General features: G+C 45.8%; 1 protein-coding gene across 6 annotated transcripts in view; it reads right to left on the minus strand.

Moving 5' to 3' along the window:
• LOC124001792 (palmitoyltransferase ZDHHC14-like) overlaps positions 1-17,019 on the minus strand; it is a 96,975-nt gene that overhangs the window by 4,470 nt on the left and 75,486 nt on the right. For all 6 annotated transcript variants that reach the window (XM_046308873.1, XM_046308874.1, XM_046308869.1 and 3 more), the window contains 5 exons: positions 13,060-13,197; positions 11,715-11,763; positions 9,435-9,537; positions 8,151-8,260; positions 3,328-3,430 (listed from right to left, as the gene is read on the minus strand). In XM_046308873.1, coding sequence (XP_046164829.1) covers positions 3,328-3,430; positions 8,151-8,260; positions 9,435-9,537; positions 11,715-11,763; positions 13,060-13,197 — 503 coding nt within the window. The remainder of the gene's footprint in view (positions 1-3,327; positions 3,431-8,150; positions 8,261-9,434; positions 9,538-11,714; positions 11,764-13,059; positions 13,198-17,019) is intronic.

A 17,019-nucleotide genomic window follows, 5' to 3' on the forward strand; every position in this document is an offset into this window, starting at 1 on the left:
CGATCTGCCTGCCCGGCTGACTGCATGCCGATCTGCCTGCCCGGCTGACTGCATGCCGATCTGCCTGCCCGGCTGACTGCATGCCGATCTGCCTGCCCGGCTGACTGCATGCCGATCTGCCTGCCCGGCTGACTGCATGACGATCTGCCTGCCCGGCTGACTGCATGACGATCTGCCTGCCCGGCTGACTGCATGACGATCTGCCTGCCCGGCTGACTGCATGACGATCTGCCTGCCCGGCTGACTGCATGACGATCTGCCTGCCCGGCTGACTGCATGACGATCTGCCTGCCCGGCTGACTGCATGACGATCTGCCTGCCCGGCTGACTGCATGACGATCTGCCTGCCTGGCTGACTGCCTGCCTGGCTGACTGCATGACGATCCGCCTGCATGACGATCCGCCTGCCTGGCTGACTGCCTGCCTGCCTGACGATCTGCCTGCCTGGCTGACTGACTGCATGATGATCTGATGCACATTCAAATGATGACAGCTGTCTAAACATTGGTTCATTCTAGGGTTGTTCAAGCTAGATTATTAGTTTGACATAGTTGAGAAGCATTCTATTAGTCATTTGTCTAATGAATTAACAAATCACACGTCAGGTAGACACCACAAAGATACTGAGAGTCTAAAATGAGTTGTGTGGCTCATCATCCAGTACTCAAGTTGAAACAGGAGTCCATCAAATTCCGGAGTCTACATGTGTCCCGCTCTGCCATCTAAAAATAGCTGCCAGCTACAACAGAAAATTACAAAAAACAAAAGCTGATTGTGTTTTAACTAGAGGCCATGGCCACTGTTCTAGATGTCACGTCGCCCACACATACTGTCCTTCCACGGTTCTCTCTGTCACTTCCTGACTGGGGCCTAATGTAACGGATGGTGTAATGACATGACGGCGTCCTTGTCATCTGTTGCCATGGTGACACAGCTTCTCTAGATCAGCCTACAATGGCTTTACAAAACAGATGCATGGAAAAAACAGCAATAGTCTACTCCAAACTTGACGATTATTAGTTACCAATTTGCCTTTCGTACATTGATAGACTGCCTTTCACTATTACAAATCAAAGTGTATTGGTCACGTACACAGTTTAGCAGATGTTATAATAGCGGGAGCAGTGTAATGCTTGTGTTACTAGCTCAGTGCAGTAACGAATCCAATTAACACCATCAGTATTCCAAATGAACTCTATGCATATATACACCAAAAAGTTCAAGTGAGAATGATATGTACAGCAGTATATATTACAGTGATTTCTCAAGAATCCAGTATATAAATACGCTGTGTGCAGTGTAACAGTAATGCAATGTAGAGTAGTAGATATATTAGAATGAGCGATGTTGAGAATACAGTATGTGGAAAAACTGTATGAAAGAAACATGAAGTGTCCATTGTTTATTGTCTCTATATACATGGGACAGCAGAGTTGGCTGTGTGTGAATGTATTTGTGAGTACAGGAGTCTTGAGTGTGTATGAGGTGTATGTTTTGTCTCGTACTGCAGGACACTTGTGTGATGGCTGTTCAGCAGTCTGATGGCCCGGAGACAGAAGCTGTTTTTCAGTCTTTCCGTATTTACATGACGACCAGCTATGATTCAACGGTGCTATATTTCAATGGAAATTCTTTCTCTTGTTAAGTCAAACAGATGCCACATTCTCTTAAGTTGGTGACTAAATATATATTTCGTTAGTGGCGACATTTCAAATGGTTCCCTGTGAAAAGTAATAAATGTAGTATGTTACTCCTAACAATAACAACTGGTCCTAACAGACTACATGTGATAAAGCGATGGAATGCCAAACCCGTCTCCCAGCCAGCACAACTGTTCCAGATGGCCATGACCCACTCAATAAGACCAGAGCTGCCATCCAGGACACTGGATTATTCTAACAGCCTATTGGATTCAAGTTCAGAGGAGTATAACAAGTAGTGACCGTTCATTAGAATGTAGGAGAAGGGAAACAACGGCTTGTTCACTAAGGGCCACCAGATGCCGTCCTCTTTCTTTCATTCCCTGCAGGACTGGTGGGGTGAGGTTGACATTTACAGTTCCTCTCCCTTTGTTCTGAAACACTCCAACACCAATTACACTCTCTGCTGACAGTGCCTTGTTAAGTCAGACTCACTCCACCTGGGTACTGTAGGACCTTTCTCTAAAACACCATTTATTCTCATTTCCTCTCCCTATGTCTGTTATTGTCTGTCATCCCTTTCTTGCCATCTATATCTGTTTTTGCCATGCCAAAACCTCCCAGCACAGTTAGATTGTCCAGTCAGTCTGCATGATAAGGTTGTGGGAAGCAGAGGGGGAGAGAGTGTGCACTGCACATGAGCACAACACATGTCCCTCCCTAGGGATGTCAGAGAGGGGGAGAGTGTGATGAGGGGGGGAGCCAAGGAGTCACACAGCACGAGCACTGTCCATAATGACATTGCCTGTCGCTCGCACACACGCACTGACCTATTTCCCAGCCATAATGCCAGATCACTGAGCATCATGGGTAAAATCTGTGTGAATATTAACAGAAACAATCCACTATTTGGAATCCCAGCAGTTGATTTGTTCCAATCTGTTGACCAGATATGGAACTGAGATTGGCAAAATATTTGGCTATTTGGATTTGGCTTTCTAGATTTGGATTGAGAGGAGCTGGAGGGAAAGAGGGAGAGAGGTGAGATCAACAGCCTTGTCAGTTGGCTTGCTAGCGTGGTATGAGGGGAGCAGCGGTATTTATTCATCAATCCTGAGGGAGGGAGGGAGGGACGCTCTAACCCTACTCTGCCCTTGACCCCCATCGCGTGGAAACAGGGCCCTGGTCCAACTCTAAACCAATTACCAATGCTGATGATTGCAATAATACACAATGATGCCGCTGGTCATCATAATTCCCGGGAGATTGATTGGGATAGTTTATCTATCTAGATGGCAAGGCGGACAGTAGAGCCATTGTTTACAGATAAAAAACAAGCAGGATATAAGACAACAGCTGGACAATCAGGCTACTATGAGAGCTGAAGAAGCTGGCACTGCCACGCAATCAGGGCCTGGCACAGCAACAGCTGCCATTCGTTTTCCAGGTTGAGTCAGCCAATGATGGGTCACTGTGCGGCCACCCTCCATTCAAGGCCCGGAATGGCTGAATCAATGATATCACTGTTCACCATGCTTGACCTTTTATAAAGGAACCTATAGCTAACTAATCTTCAAGAGGCCAGTTGACATATGGTAAGCCATATTAAGATGGCAAGGGTGTGGTTTGGTTTGCACTGATGGCCACAAGTAAGTTTGGAAAAGACACAGAGTGGAGAATGGCTCACCATGTGGCTCTGTGATTGGGTGGATCCATACATGGTGATGCCATTGGTTGGCGGGGTGGGCTGTGGCGTGTCTGATTGGACAAAGCCTCTTCTGTCGATGAGACTGAGGAGAGAAAGAGAAATATCTGAGAAAACCATTCAATTATATCATATTTTAGATCCCTTCCTTGACAAGTGAATAAGGCAAGTCCCAAGTCTATTTCAATACCGTACTTTGAGGCAAGGCTGACACTGTACATTTATTTTGCATTTGTGAATGAAATGCTTTACTTTCTTTGAATACTTAATTTCAATCGTTGGCAGATATCCTTACACAATGTAAATCGATGTTAAGAGGATACAGAATGCAGATGAAATGAGATGACTGAGAGTTAACACTGTGAAAGAATAAGAGGGCCAGAAGAAGCACATAGAGAAACCCACTAAAGGAGCGTTGTATTTAATGTTTCATTCCGTATGCAGGCTCTCCTCTTAGTATTCAGTCAATGAGATCATACGACGATCAGTGGAGTGAATCATTATCGCTGTTCTATCATTACCATTGCTGGGCTGACACATGGCTGAGTAGACAGGAACCTACTGAGGTTAAGCAACATGATTGAATTATAGTGTGTGTCTTTGTTTTGTGTGTGTGTGAGTGCTTGCATGTGTGTCTGTATAAAGGGGGTGTGTGAGTATGTGTAAGTGCATAGAGAGACTAAGTCATGGGCTAACCAACATCCATTCACCACCATGGAGGGGCTGTGTGTTGATATGAAACAGTGACACAGGTCAGCTCTAACGGAATGTGTGCGTGCACAGGGTAATCAGTAACAGAGAGACTGTTGACACAGAGCTAGCTAGTCTCTTACAGGAATTCACCAGACAGGCAGGCGGAGGTGGACTTGTGAAAACTGAAGACATATAGAATGTACACACACACACACACACACCCTTCCTTCTTGCCCACCACCTGCCCAGTGAGTCCTGTCCCTTGCTACCCAGTAGAGTTATTACCAGTGAGTAATGATGTGGGCAGTGGAGGCTGGGTTGGGACCGTTACACAGAGTGCAGCCAAACACACTGAAAGGCCCAGAGCTAAAAGCATTTTAAATTTCTCTCCCGTTTATTCACCGGTTCCCCCCTGGCCCTGTACGTGTGTTTTACCTCACTGTTAATAACATGCTACTGTTGCACTGTAGCATGCCTTTATACATGTCCCAAATGGCACCCTATTCGCTATAGAGCCCTGGTCAAAAGTAGTGCACTACAGTACATAGGGAATAGGATGCTATTTGGCACTGAGCTTAGAGTTAAACCACAGAAGAGGTGCTGCGTCTCCAGTTGTCTCGTCAGCGAGGGAAACCTGGGCTGTAAAGACAAGAGAAGATAGAGGCTATCTAGGCTGAGTGAGTGTGAAGAACCAGAGCTTTCACCACAGAGTGTGTGTAGAATGTGAGGGGAGGCACATAGGGTGTTGGGAGAGAGACAGGAGGCCATAGGTCATAACAGTCCTGGAACCGTAAAAGCCCTGGTTTCATGCATGTTAACATTAGAAGCCTCCTCCTTAAATGTGTTTTATTCACTGCTTTAGCACACTCCGCCAACCCTGATGTCCTAACCGTGTCTGAATCCTGGCTTAGGAAGGCCACCAAAAATGTAGAAATTTCCATCCCTAACTACAACATTTTCTGTCAAGATAGAACTGCCAAAGGGGGCGGAGTTGAAATCTACTGCAGAGATAGCCTGCAGTGTTCTCTCATACTATCCAGGTCTGTTCCCAAACAGTTTGAGCTTCTACTTCTAAAAATCCACCTTTCCAGAAATTAGACTCTCACTGTTGCCGCTTGTTATAGACCCCCTCAGCTGTGCCCTGGACACCATATGTGAATTGATTGCCCCCCATCTATCTTCAGAGTTCGTACTGTTAGGTGACTTAAACTGGGATATGCTTAGCACCCCGGCCGTCCTACAATCTAAACTAGATGCCCTCAATCTCACACAAATTATCAAGGAACCTACCAGGTACAACCCTAAATCCGTAAACATGGGTACCCTCAGATATCATCCTGACCAACTTGCCCTCCAAATACACCTCTGCTATCTTCAACCAGAATCTCAGTGATCACTGCCTCATTGCATTCATCCGGAATGGGCCCGCGGTCAAACGACCACCCCTCATCACTGTCAAACGCTCCTTAAAATACTTCAGCAAGCAGGCCTTTCTAATCGACCTGGCACGGGTATCCTGGAAGGTTATTGACCTCATCCCGTCAGTAGAGGATGCCTGGTTGTTCTTTAAAAGTGCTTTCCTCACCATCTTAAATAAGCATGCCCCATTCAAAAAAAATTGAAGTAAGAACAGATATAGCCCTTGGTTACCTCCAGGCTTGACTGCCCTTGACCAGCACAAAAACATCCTGTGGCATACTGCATTAGGATCAAAATGCCCCCATGATATGCAACTTTTCAGGGAAGTCAGGAACCAATATACACAGTCAGTTAGGAAAGCTAAGGCTAGCTTTTTCAAACAGAAATTTGCATCCTGAAGCACTAATTCTAAAAAGTTTTGGGGCACCGTAAAGTCCATGGAGAATAAGAGCAGCTCCTCCCAGCTGCCCACTGCTCTGAGGCTAGGAAACACTGTCACCACAATAAATCTAAGATAATCGAGAATTTCAATAAGCATTTATCTACGGCCGGCCATGCTTTCCACCTGGCTTGCCATACCCCGGCCAACAGCCGGGGTAAAATCTGAGGAGGTGCAAAATCTGGATCCCTACAAATCAGCTGGGCTAGACAATCTGGACCCTCTCTTTCTTATCCCCTATTACTAGCCTGTTCAACCTCTCTTTTGTATCGTCTAAGAACCGTAAAGATCGGAATGCTGCCGCGGCCATCCCACTCTTCAAAAGGGGAGATACTCTAGACCCAAACTGTTACAGACCTATATCCATCCTGCCCTGCCTCTCTAAAGTCTTTGAAAGCCAAGATCACAAACAGATCACAGACCATCTCGAATCCCACCGTACCTCCTCCACTATGCAATCTGGTTTCCGAGCTGGTCATGGGTGCACCTCAGCCACGCTAAAAAACAGTACTGTGCAGCCGTTTTCATCGACCTGGCCAAGGCTTTCGACTCTGTCAATCACTGCATTCGTATCGGCAGACTCAACAGCCTTGGTTTCTCAAATGACTGCCTCGCCTGGTTCTCCAACTACTTCTCAGATAGAGTTCAGTGTGTCAAATCAGAGGGCCTGTTGACAGGACCTCTGGCAGTCTCTATGGGGGTGCCACAGGGTTCAATTTGCTGGCAGACTCTTCTCTGTATACATCAATGATGACGCTCTTGCTGCTGGTGATTCCCTGATCCACCTCTACGCAAACTACACGATTCTGTATACATCTGGCCCTTCCTTGGACACTGTTAACAAACCTCCAAACGAGCTTCAATGCCATACAACACTCCTTCCGTGGCCTCCAACTGCTCTTAAATGCTAGTAAAACTAAATGCATGCTCTTTAACCGATTGCTGCCCGCCCGCCTAGCATCACTACTCTGGACGGTTCAGACTTAGAATATGTGGACAACTACAAATACCTAGGTGTCTGGTTAGACTGTAAACTCTCCTTCCAGAGTCACATTAAGTATCTCCAATCCAAAATGAAATCTAGAATCGGCATACTATTTCACAAAGCCTCCTTCACTCATGCTGCCAAACATACCCTCGTAAAACTGACTATCCTACGATCCTTGACTTCGGCGATGTCATTTACAAAATAGCCTCCAACACTCCACTTAGCAAATTGGATGTAGTCTATCACAGTTCCATCCATTTTGTCACCAAAGCCCCATATATTACTCATCACTGCGACCTGTACGCTCTCGTTGGCTGGCCCTTGCTACATATTCATCGCCAAATCCACTATCTATAAGTCTTTGCTAGGTAAAGCCCCGCCTTATCTTAGCTCACTGGTCACCATAGCAACACCCACCCGTAGCTCCAGCAGGTATATTTCACTGTTCATCCCCATTTCTTTTCTTGCACTCCAGTATCTCTACCTGCACATCATCTTCTGCACATCACTCCAGTGTTAATGCTAAATTGTAATTATTTTGCCTCTATGGCCTATTTATTGCTTTACCTCCCTACTCTTCTACATTTGCACACACTGTACATACATTTTTCTATTGTCTTATTGACTGTACGTTTGTTTATTCCATGTGTAACTCTGCTGTTGTTTTTGTCGCACTGCTTTCCTTTATCTTGTCCAGGTCGCAGTTGTAAATGAGAACTTGTTCTCAACTGGCCTACCTGGTTAAATAAAGGTGAAATAAATAATGGGGTTTCAACTATGAGTTATACACAGTGAGGCAATCCAAATGAAAGGGTTATATTGTTGATGTGTCTGAATGCAAATTCTGTAGAGAAGTGTTGGATAAGACAAGTTAATAAGCAATCAATGGCTATGAGTCTATAGATACAATGACTACTACATCTAGCACTTCTATGTGCATAGTTTGATCTCACTGGGAGGTGCTGGAATCCGTTGTACTATCAGAGGTCTGAATGAGGAATAGCTGCAGGCAGAAGATTTCACAGCAGCAGCTCTCTAGCGAGATCAAGATGAGCTCTGTGTGACGGACCTATTTTAGCTTTCTGACAATGTAGGAAATTACAGTGACAGGAAAAACTGATTTCTCCTAGAATGAGAAGAACTATTGGATTTGAGATTTCTCTAAGACAGAGGATGATAGTGTGCCATATGTTACATTCTGGGTAAATCCAAATATACAGAGCCAGATAGTGTCAGATCCGCACGCAAACACAGAACTGTCCTTACCTGGGTGGCAGGGGTCCACACAGTGCTGCACAGCAGTTGGTGAATATGTTTCCGTGGCTGTAAGGGTTATAATTGTCTTTCCCTCTTTTAGACGACCACGACCCTTTGATCTGAAACAGAAAAAGCCACAATCAGAGCAATAAACCAGGGGTTAAAAACGTAGTTGTATTTTTTTTTTAAAAAGGGAAGATCAATTTCCTCAGACTTTTGCCCGGAACTTTCAGTTCCTCCTGTATGTGTGTGTCTATAATGTCCCAGGCAGCTCTACAGTGGTGAGCGATGAGGCAAACTCAGATCTGGTTGTCTTCCCCCAAAGTCAACCATCCACTAGAGGAAAAAACAAACTGCTGCCTGGGTTTAGTAGTGTCTGTAATCAGGTGGGAGACAGGAGGAGGGAGTTTAGTAGTGTCTGTAATCAGGTAGGAGACAGGAGGAGGGGGTTTAGTAGTGTCTGTAATCAGGTGGGAGACAGGAGGAGGGGGTTTAGTAGTGTCTGTAATCAGGTAGGAGACAGGAGGAGGGGGTTTAGTAGTGTCTGTGAAATCAGGTAGGAGACAGGAGAAGAAAGGGGGTTTAGTAGTGTCTGTGTAATCTGGTAGGAGACAGGAGATGGCTGGGGGTTTAGTAGTGTCTGTGTAATCTGGTAGGAGACAGGAGATGGCTGGGGGTTTAGTAGTGTCTGTGTAATCTGGTAGGAGACAGGAGATGGCTGGGGGTTTAGTAGTGTCTGTGTAATCTGGTAGGAGACAGGAGATGGCTGGGGGTTTAGTAGTGTCTGTGTAAACTGGTAGGAGACAGGAGATGGCTGGGGGTTTAGCAGTGTCTGGGTAATCTGGTAGGAGACAGGAGATGGCTGGGGGTTTAGTAGTGTCTGTGTAATCTGGTAGGAGACAGGAGATGGCTGGGGGTTTAGTAGTGTCTGGGTAATATGGTAGGAGACAGGAGATGGCTGGGGGTTTAGTAGTGTCTGTGTAATCTGGTAGGAGACAGGAGATGGCTGGGGGTTTAGTAGTGTCTGTGTAATCTGGTAGGAGACAGGAGATGGCTGGGGGTTTAGTAGTGTCTGGGTAATCTGGTAGGAGACAGGAGATGGCTGGGGGTTTAGTAGTGTCTGGGTAATCTGGTAGGAGACAGGAGATGGCTGGGGGTATGGATGAACCCTGAAGGTACTGAGGTTTTACACATGAGAAATTCAGCAATTTAAGAGAAATCCAGTTAAACACTTACCAATCCTCTTAACTTGTGAAGCAGAGAGAGAGTGAGTGAGTGTGTACATGTACTCACATCTTCATTTGTGGTCTGGTTGGAGCTGATCAGGTATGTGTGGAATCCAGACAGCCCCACTATGGACCAGACAGAGAAGAAACACACCACCACCTCCAGCACAGTGACCAAAGGGTTAAGGAAAACCTGACACATACTGAGCTGTAGCATAGGACAGTGTAACAGGTGCATGCTCCTGAAACAGGTCTGCTTCAATCCCTCTCCTTGCCCCAACCTGGGCTCAAACTAGGGACCCTCTGAACACAACTGCCTCCCACGAAACATTGTTACCTATCACTAATGCAAGGGAGAAAAAAATACTTCAAGGTCTCAGAGCGAGTGATATCACCGATTGAAAAGCTATTTCATACCAGGTACCCTCTCTTACTCACAGACAGAAACACACATCTGCTCTCTTTCCCTCACATACTTACAAACACACAGAGTTGAGGAAAGGAAAGGGCAGTATTGACCTGCTGCCAATGCGTGTCCTTACTCAAGCTAGCCTGCCTGGCCCTCTGTTCACTTGACTGGAAACAGCATGGTAGTACAGTGGAACAGTGGTCTCAAAGATCAGGAGCAGCAGGATCAGGAGTAGAATCAGGAGCAGCAGAATCAGGAAAAGCAGCAGATCAGAGTTAGAGCGGTATGATGGTATTTGATCATTTCCAGGGCTGCGCAATATGAGCAAAAAAATCTATGCCTTATTTTGATTTATCATTATTTTAATTGCTTTTATTTTTTACCCCCTTTTTCGATCTTGTCTTATCACTGCAACTCAGGAGTCGAAGGTCAAGCCACGCGTCCTCCAAACAGCGCTTCTTAACACCCGCCCGCTTAACCCAGAAGCCAGACGCACCAAAGTGTTGGAGGAAACACTGTTCAACTGACGACATGGGCAGCCTACAGGCGCCCGGCCCGCCACAAGGAGTCGCTAGAGTGCGATGAGCCATGTACATGCATCAATACCAGTATATTGTAAAATACAGTATACTGCCAAACCCTAATCCCAGTGAGAGGAGTTATGTAAAAGTGCTTCCCCTTGGCTGCTACTACTACTGTCATTATGTCCTGACTCCTGTGCCAGCCTTGCATACACACACAGGCACATTTATTTTATTTAACCTTTATTTAACTTGGCAAGTCAGTTAAGAACAAATTCCTATTTACAATGACGGCCTAGGAACAGTGGCCTTGTTCAGGGGCAGAACAACAGATTTTACCTTGCCAGCACAGGGATTTGATCCAGCAACCTTTCGGTTACAAGTCCAATGCTCTAACCACTAGGCTACCTGCCACCCATACATACACTAAAAGAAAAGAGAACACACACGGGCAGGTTAGAGTTAATCCAACTATCATCTCCTCCATGATGACTTTCTGCCTGCTCCTCTCTCAAGGACAAGCAAAGGATGTCATAGTTCACATACAGGAGACTGGTGAGATAGATGTTGTCAGGCCTCATCCTCTGCATGCCTTTTTAAAGCACTGTGCTGCTGTACAACATTGGGCTGCTGTGTTATCAGCTGAGCCTGCCACACGGTTCCTCACCAGAGGGCCTGACGTGCTTCTTATCTCCCTGAGAGAGGAGAGAGCAGCAGCATGCCTACAGACAAATGAAGCCCGACAGACAGAGAGACACACTCACACATCAAGCAGCCCGGCTGGCAGATTATAGATTACCTGAGGGCCGGGCCGCTGAAATGGAGAATACAGTCTATAGTTGTCTGGGAGGTGAGAGGCACAGAGAAGTGACACTAGTAGACAGGGAAATCATAGAACAGTTCCATGCTGAGGACTTGCATTTTTGTTTGGCTTAAAACTGAAAAGCATTACAATAAATAAAATATACATATATTGTAATAACTATTTGATCTGGGCAGAAAAAAATGCCTGGTCCTAAAATCAAAGCAAAACTACTGTTCCTCTACAGTTGTGCAGAGACTATGGGTTGGCTAGCAGCTAGCTTCTAGTAGTATTTTGAACAGTAGTGGCCACAGGGTCATCCTCTCCACCCCAGGCGGCTGTCAACCTCTCGGAAGACACAAGACAAATCCTTTTTTTGGAACGCAACACAGAGATGGAGGGAGGGAGGATGGAGAGGGAGAGAGATACTGTACAGTGAGATCGAGACAATTTAGATGAGAGGGAGGGAGCCACAGAGGCACCAGTTGGGACAGCAGTCATGCACAGCAAAGCTGAAGAACAGGACAGATCACAGCATGGAAGAGGCAGGGACTGGCAGGAGAAGGCAGAAGAGGAGAGAGAAAACATACACAACACCATTGTGAGAAAGGATATCTAGCAGGAGTGTCTTTGAGTGCGTTGAGGAACCCTTGTCGATGGGATCCTGCAGTGAGAGACGTGAGTTTAATAACGGTTAAACATTCGAAAGAATCTAAAACCTCAAATCAAATCAGAAAAAAAAAACTTTACACTGAGTAAGGTGAAAGGTCAGCCGCAGAGCTTGGCTTTGAATGGAGCGAAGCCCGATGTACTGTAGGCTACTAGGGGACAGAGCACAATACCCTCTCAAAGCTGACAACATATAACACCAGTTAGAAGGTCAAAATACCATGCCACCTACAATATATCTGACACTATGTTAGGGAGTGAGAGCACCTCTCAAAAGAGACAATATCATTCGTCTACAGTGAAAAGTTTTGACTAATAGGCTAGGATTATGAGAGCAGCAGAAGACAACCCGTCTGTACTGACACACGAGATACTGATAACCCTTCAGAATATAAAGTGGCGTACAGCGCTCCCTGTGCTGTGTGTACACATAATGATGTAGGGCGGATTGGTTATAATACGCCATAAACACTTAGTAGCTTTAAAAAAAAATTCAGTCAGCAAGTTTATACTGAGGCTGAGCAAGACAGAGCGCACCCACTTTAATTGCCATTACATTTTAACTGCCATCTGGGGTACAGGATAGAGAGGGGAGGAGAAGGAGCACAATCAAATACGGCCATCTAGCCTAATTCGGTCACCAAAGACATATTGATCTCTGTGCTGCTCATCTCATCCATAACAGTGGCAGGTGTTTCTAGCTAGGTGCCCTCCACAGCTACTCTGAGAGGACTACCATAATTATATGGGCTGTACAGGAGAGGGGCTTGGTAACCTTGTTATAGTGACGTGGGCAGAGTCAATATAACACTTTGTAAACAGAGCAGACTTATCTTCAGAAGGAGACTAGCATTTCTATTTTGCTCACAGTCAAAATCAAGAGAAGGATACAAACGAGAGATCAACTGAAGAGAGAATTCTCTGTTGGTTAATTTGTAACTTCCATTCTTTTCTCCAGATGTTTTCTCAGCCGTCATCCTCACCCACTCGCCCTCACCCACACACAGACTCTACTATCTGCTCACTCTGGGGGGGGGGGGTAAGGAGCCAGAATACTGCTGGGCTTCACAACACCCGCCCACTTACAGCCTGCTGGCTCACTGCTCTGACACAACCAGAACCAGGAGGAAGACGTGTGTGTGTGTGTGTGTGTGTGTGTGTGTGTGTGTGTGTGTGTGTGTGTGTGTGTGTGTGTGTGTGTGTGTGTGTGTGTGTGTGTGTGTGTGTGTGTGTGTGTGTGTGTGTGTGTGTGTGTGTGTGTGTGTGTGTACAATCTTTGTCAATTACTTACGTAAGATGACATGTGTGATGACAAAGGCGAAGATGAAGATTGTGAGGAAGGAGAGGGAGAGGATGAACATGTAGAAGAAACGGTAGTTCCTCTTCCCAACACAGTTCCCCACCCAGGGACAGTGGTGGTCAAAACGCTCTGCGGAGAAAGAGAAGAGAGAAACTCACATTAAAGACACATTAAGCAAGTGCAATGATGCTTATGAGCGAGATACACAGTGAGAAAGGGGGAGAGTGCAGAGAGAGCGAATGACCGAGAAAGAGACAGAGACAGAGAGAGAGTAAGGTGCAGATGGAATATTTATATTAAGTGTACTAGAGCTTTGAGACACTGCCTACCTGCCAGCGAGAGGAAGCTGGCTACAGCCAGGTACAAAAGGTAGGTAGAGGTATGCCTCTGAAAAACAGCAGTATATTCAAAGCACCACAGACACACAGTATGTAACCCATATACAGTTCACCATTTCCACCTTGATGGCAAATTAAATGTTGCTATTTACAGTTAAAGTGCCTGTCCCTGGGGCGCACACACACTCACACACCGCAGTGGGCCTTCTTGGCACCTTTACCATACTCTTACCTAAACCTCCCTGGCAGAATGTGAACTGTGATTATAATGGAAATGATCCACATCCCACATTACATCCAAATTACAGGAAGTGAGCCTTCCCTTTGAGCCCTGGCATGATTAGCTACTGTTTCAGACTGCTGCTGCCATTTCAAACAGGAGCTATTACACAGAGAGGAGGGAGGCTGTGTATCCACAGCCCAAATCTGCTGCAGAGTTAAGTGGGTCTGTGAATGAGTGGTACTGTGTGCACATGGATAATAACATCCTGAGAGACCTCCATTAGGGACTTGTCTGACTGTGTGAGGACTTGAAGCTGACAGGAGGCAAAGGACCATTATAGTAGAGTCCAGTGTGCCAGTACTGTTACCATGCAGATTGCTTCAGACACCACTCAGTACTGTTACCAGGCAGATTGCTTCAGACACCACTCAGTACTGTTACCAGGCAGATTGCTTCAGACACCACTCAGTACTGTTACCAGGCAGATTGCTTCAGACACCACTCAGTACTGTTACCAGGCAAATTGCTTCAGACACCACTCAGTACTGTTACCAGGCAGATTGCTTCAGACACCACTCAGTACTGTTACCAGGCAAATTGCTTCAGACACCACTCAGTACTGTTACCAGGCAAATTTGTTTCAGACACCACTCAGTACTGTTACCAGGCAGATTGCTTCAGACACCACTCAGTACTGTTACCAGGCAGATTGCTTCAGACACCACTCAGTACTGTTACCAGGCAAATTGCTTCAGACACCACTCAGTACTGTTACCAGGCAAATTGCTTCAGACACCACTCAGTACTGTTACCAGGCAAATTGCTTCAGACACCACTCAGTACTGTTACCAGGCAGATTGCTTCAGACACCACTCAGTACTGTTACCAGGCAGATTGCTTCAGACACCACTCAGTACTGTTACCAGGCAGATTGCTTCAGACACCACTCAGTACTGTTACCAGGCAGATTGCTTCAGACACCACTCAGTACTGTTACCAGGCAAATTGCTTCAGACACCACTCAGTACTGTTACCAGGCAAATTGCTTCAGACACCACTCAGTACTGTTACCAGGCAAATTGCTTCAGACACCACTCAGTACTGTTACCAGGCAGATTGCTTCAGACACCACTCAGTACTGTTACCAGGCAGATTGCTTCAGACACCACTCAGTACTGTTACCAGGCAAATTGCTTCAGACACCACTCAGTACTGTTACCAGGCAAATTGCTTCAGACACCACTCAGTACTGTTACCAGGCAAATTGCTTCAGACACCACTCAGTACTGTTACCAGGCAGATTGCTTCAGACACCACTCAGTACTGTTACCAGGCAAATTGCTTCAGACACCACTCAGTACTGTTACCAGGCAGATTGCTTCAGACACCACTCAGTACTGTTACCAGGCAGATTGCTTCAGACACCACTCTTTCAATAGAAATAAAAGACCAAGTCTGGTGATGACGCGGTTTGTGTGTGTTTGTACGCACGTCCGTGTGTGTGTGTTATTAATCTCACAAAGCCAGAATCCAGTCTCAGAGAACCACTGTCAGGATTCATTTCTGCCAACGTGCCTCCAAAATATGCCTGGGCATACATGAATACAATAGAATAAAAGGTGCATTTCTACGCTTAGCTTAGACATTTTGTGTAAACGATCTATATTTGGAACACTATCTAAATACACAGCTTTTGGATATTTTCCATTTAAATCTCAATGCTACGAGCTATGTAAAGATAATCAAGAATGTGCATGCTGTGAGGGAGCTGGGAGAGGAGCTTAAGGAAGAGAAAAGTAAACAGAGAATGTGATGAGCAGGGCTGTCACCGTTCTGGAATTTTGGATGATGGTTATTTTTCACCATTGTAATCGTTTGAACAGCAAACAAACTTGCAAATGTTCCTCTCCTCAGCTCTTCTCTGCTCCTGACTACATGTGCTGTTGCAGGGAGGTGTGTTACCTAGGCAACCGAAGGCACCTTGCTGAAACAAGGAGCAACAAAGGTGTATGTTACCCTCCTCTCACGTTTCATGATTAACAACTCATTGTGTGATTGTGGTAAGAACAAGAACTCAAGTCCTTTTGCTCTCCCGATTTGGAATGCATTACCTCCCGAGAAAATGCTCTTTGGTCATTGTCACAGTCATGCATATTCCCCCTCAAGCAGACACCACAACGGCTCTAAAGAAACCACACTGGAAACTGCATATCCCGAGGCTGCATTTAATCTAGCCGGGGACTTTATTAACGCAAATCTGAAGGAAAAACGACCAAAGTTTTATCAACACATTGCCTACGCTACATGTTCATCGAGGACTCTTGACCATTGCTACTCCCCCTTCTGGGACTACAAGGCCCACCCCGCCCTCAACTTCGGCAAATCAGATCATGCCTCCATTCTGCTCATCCCTTCCTATAAGCAGAAACATAAATAGGACGTTCCCGTGGTAAGGAAATCCAATCAATCATTATTGTAATTAGCTCCGGTTGTCCATGACTGACGTCAGAAAGACATTTAAGTGTATTAAACCTAGCAAGGTTGCTGGCCCAGACAGCATCCCTAGCCACGTCCTCAGAGCATGTGCAGACCAGCTGGCTGTAGTGTTTACAGTCATATTCAATCTCCCTATCCCAGTCTGTTGGACCTTACTTTCTTCAAAATGTCCACCAGGTGAAGCTGGTTGAGAGGATGCCAAGAGTGTGCAGAAGCTGTCATCAAGGCAAAGGGTGGCTATTTGACAAATCTCTCAATATATTTAGATTTGTTTAACACTTTTTTGGTTACTATGTGATTTCATAGTTTTGATGTCTTCACTATTATTCTACAATGTAGAAAATAGTAAAAAAATAAAGAAAAACACTTGAATGAATAGGTGTTCTAAAACTTTTGACCGGTAGTGTATGCAAGAATGCTATTCATTAACTGCAGCTCAGCCTTCAACACCATAATGCCTTCTAAGCTCAACACTAGGCTCAGGGCCCTGGATCTGAACCCTGCCCTGTACAACTGGGTCCTGGACTTCCTGACGGGCCGTCCCCATGTAGTGAAGGTAGGCAACTCCACCTCCGCTACACTGATCTTCAACACAGGTGCCCCTCAAGGGTGCGTGCTCAGCCCCATCCAGTACTCCCTGTTCACCCATGACTGCGTGGCGATGGAGTGGTACCAGGAAAATAACCTTTCCCACAACATCAACAGTTTCTTTAAATAGTACCCGCAAAACACCAGTATCAACGTCAACAGTGAAGAGGCGACTTTGGGATGCTGGCCTTCTAGGCAGTTGCAAAAAAAAGCCATATCTCAGACTGGCCAATAAAAATAAAAGATTAAGATGGGCAAAAGAACACAGACACTGGACAGATGAACTCTGCCTAGAAGGCCAGCATC

This window comes from Oncorhynchus gorbuscha, linkage group LG17 (assembly GCF_021184085.1).
Source record: "Oncorhynchus gorbuscha isolate QuinsamMale2020 ecotype Even-year linkage group LG17, OgorEven_v1.0, whole genome shotgun sequence".
NCBI classification, from domain to species: Eukaryota; Metazoa; Chordata; class Actinopteri; order Salmoniformes; family Salmonidae; genus Oncorhynchus; species Oncorhynchus gorbuscha.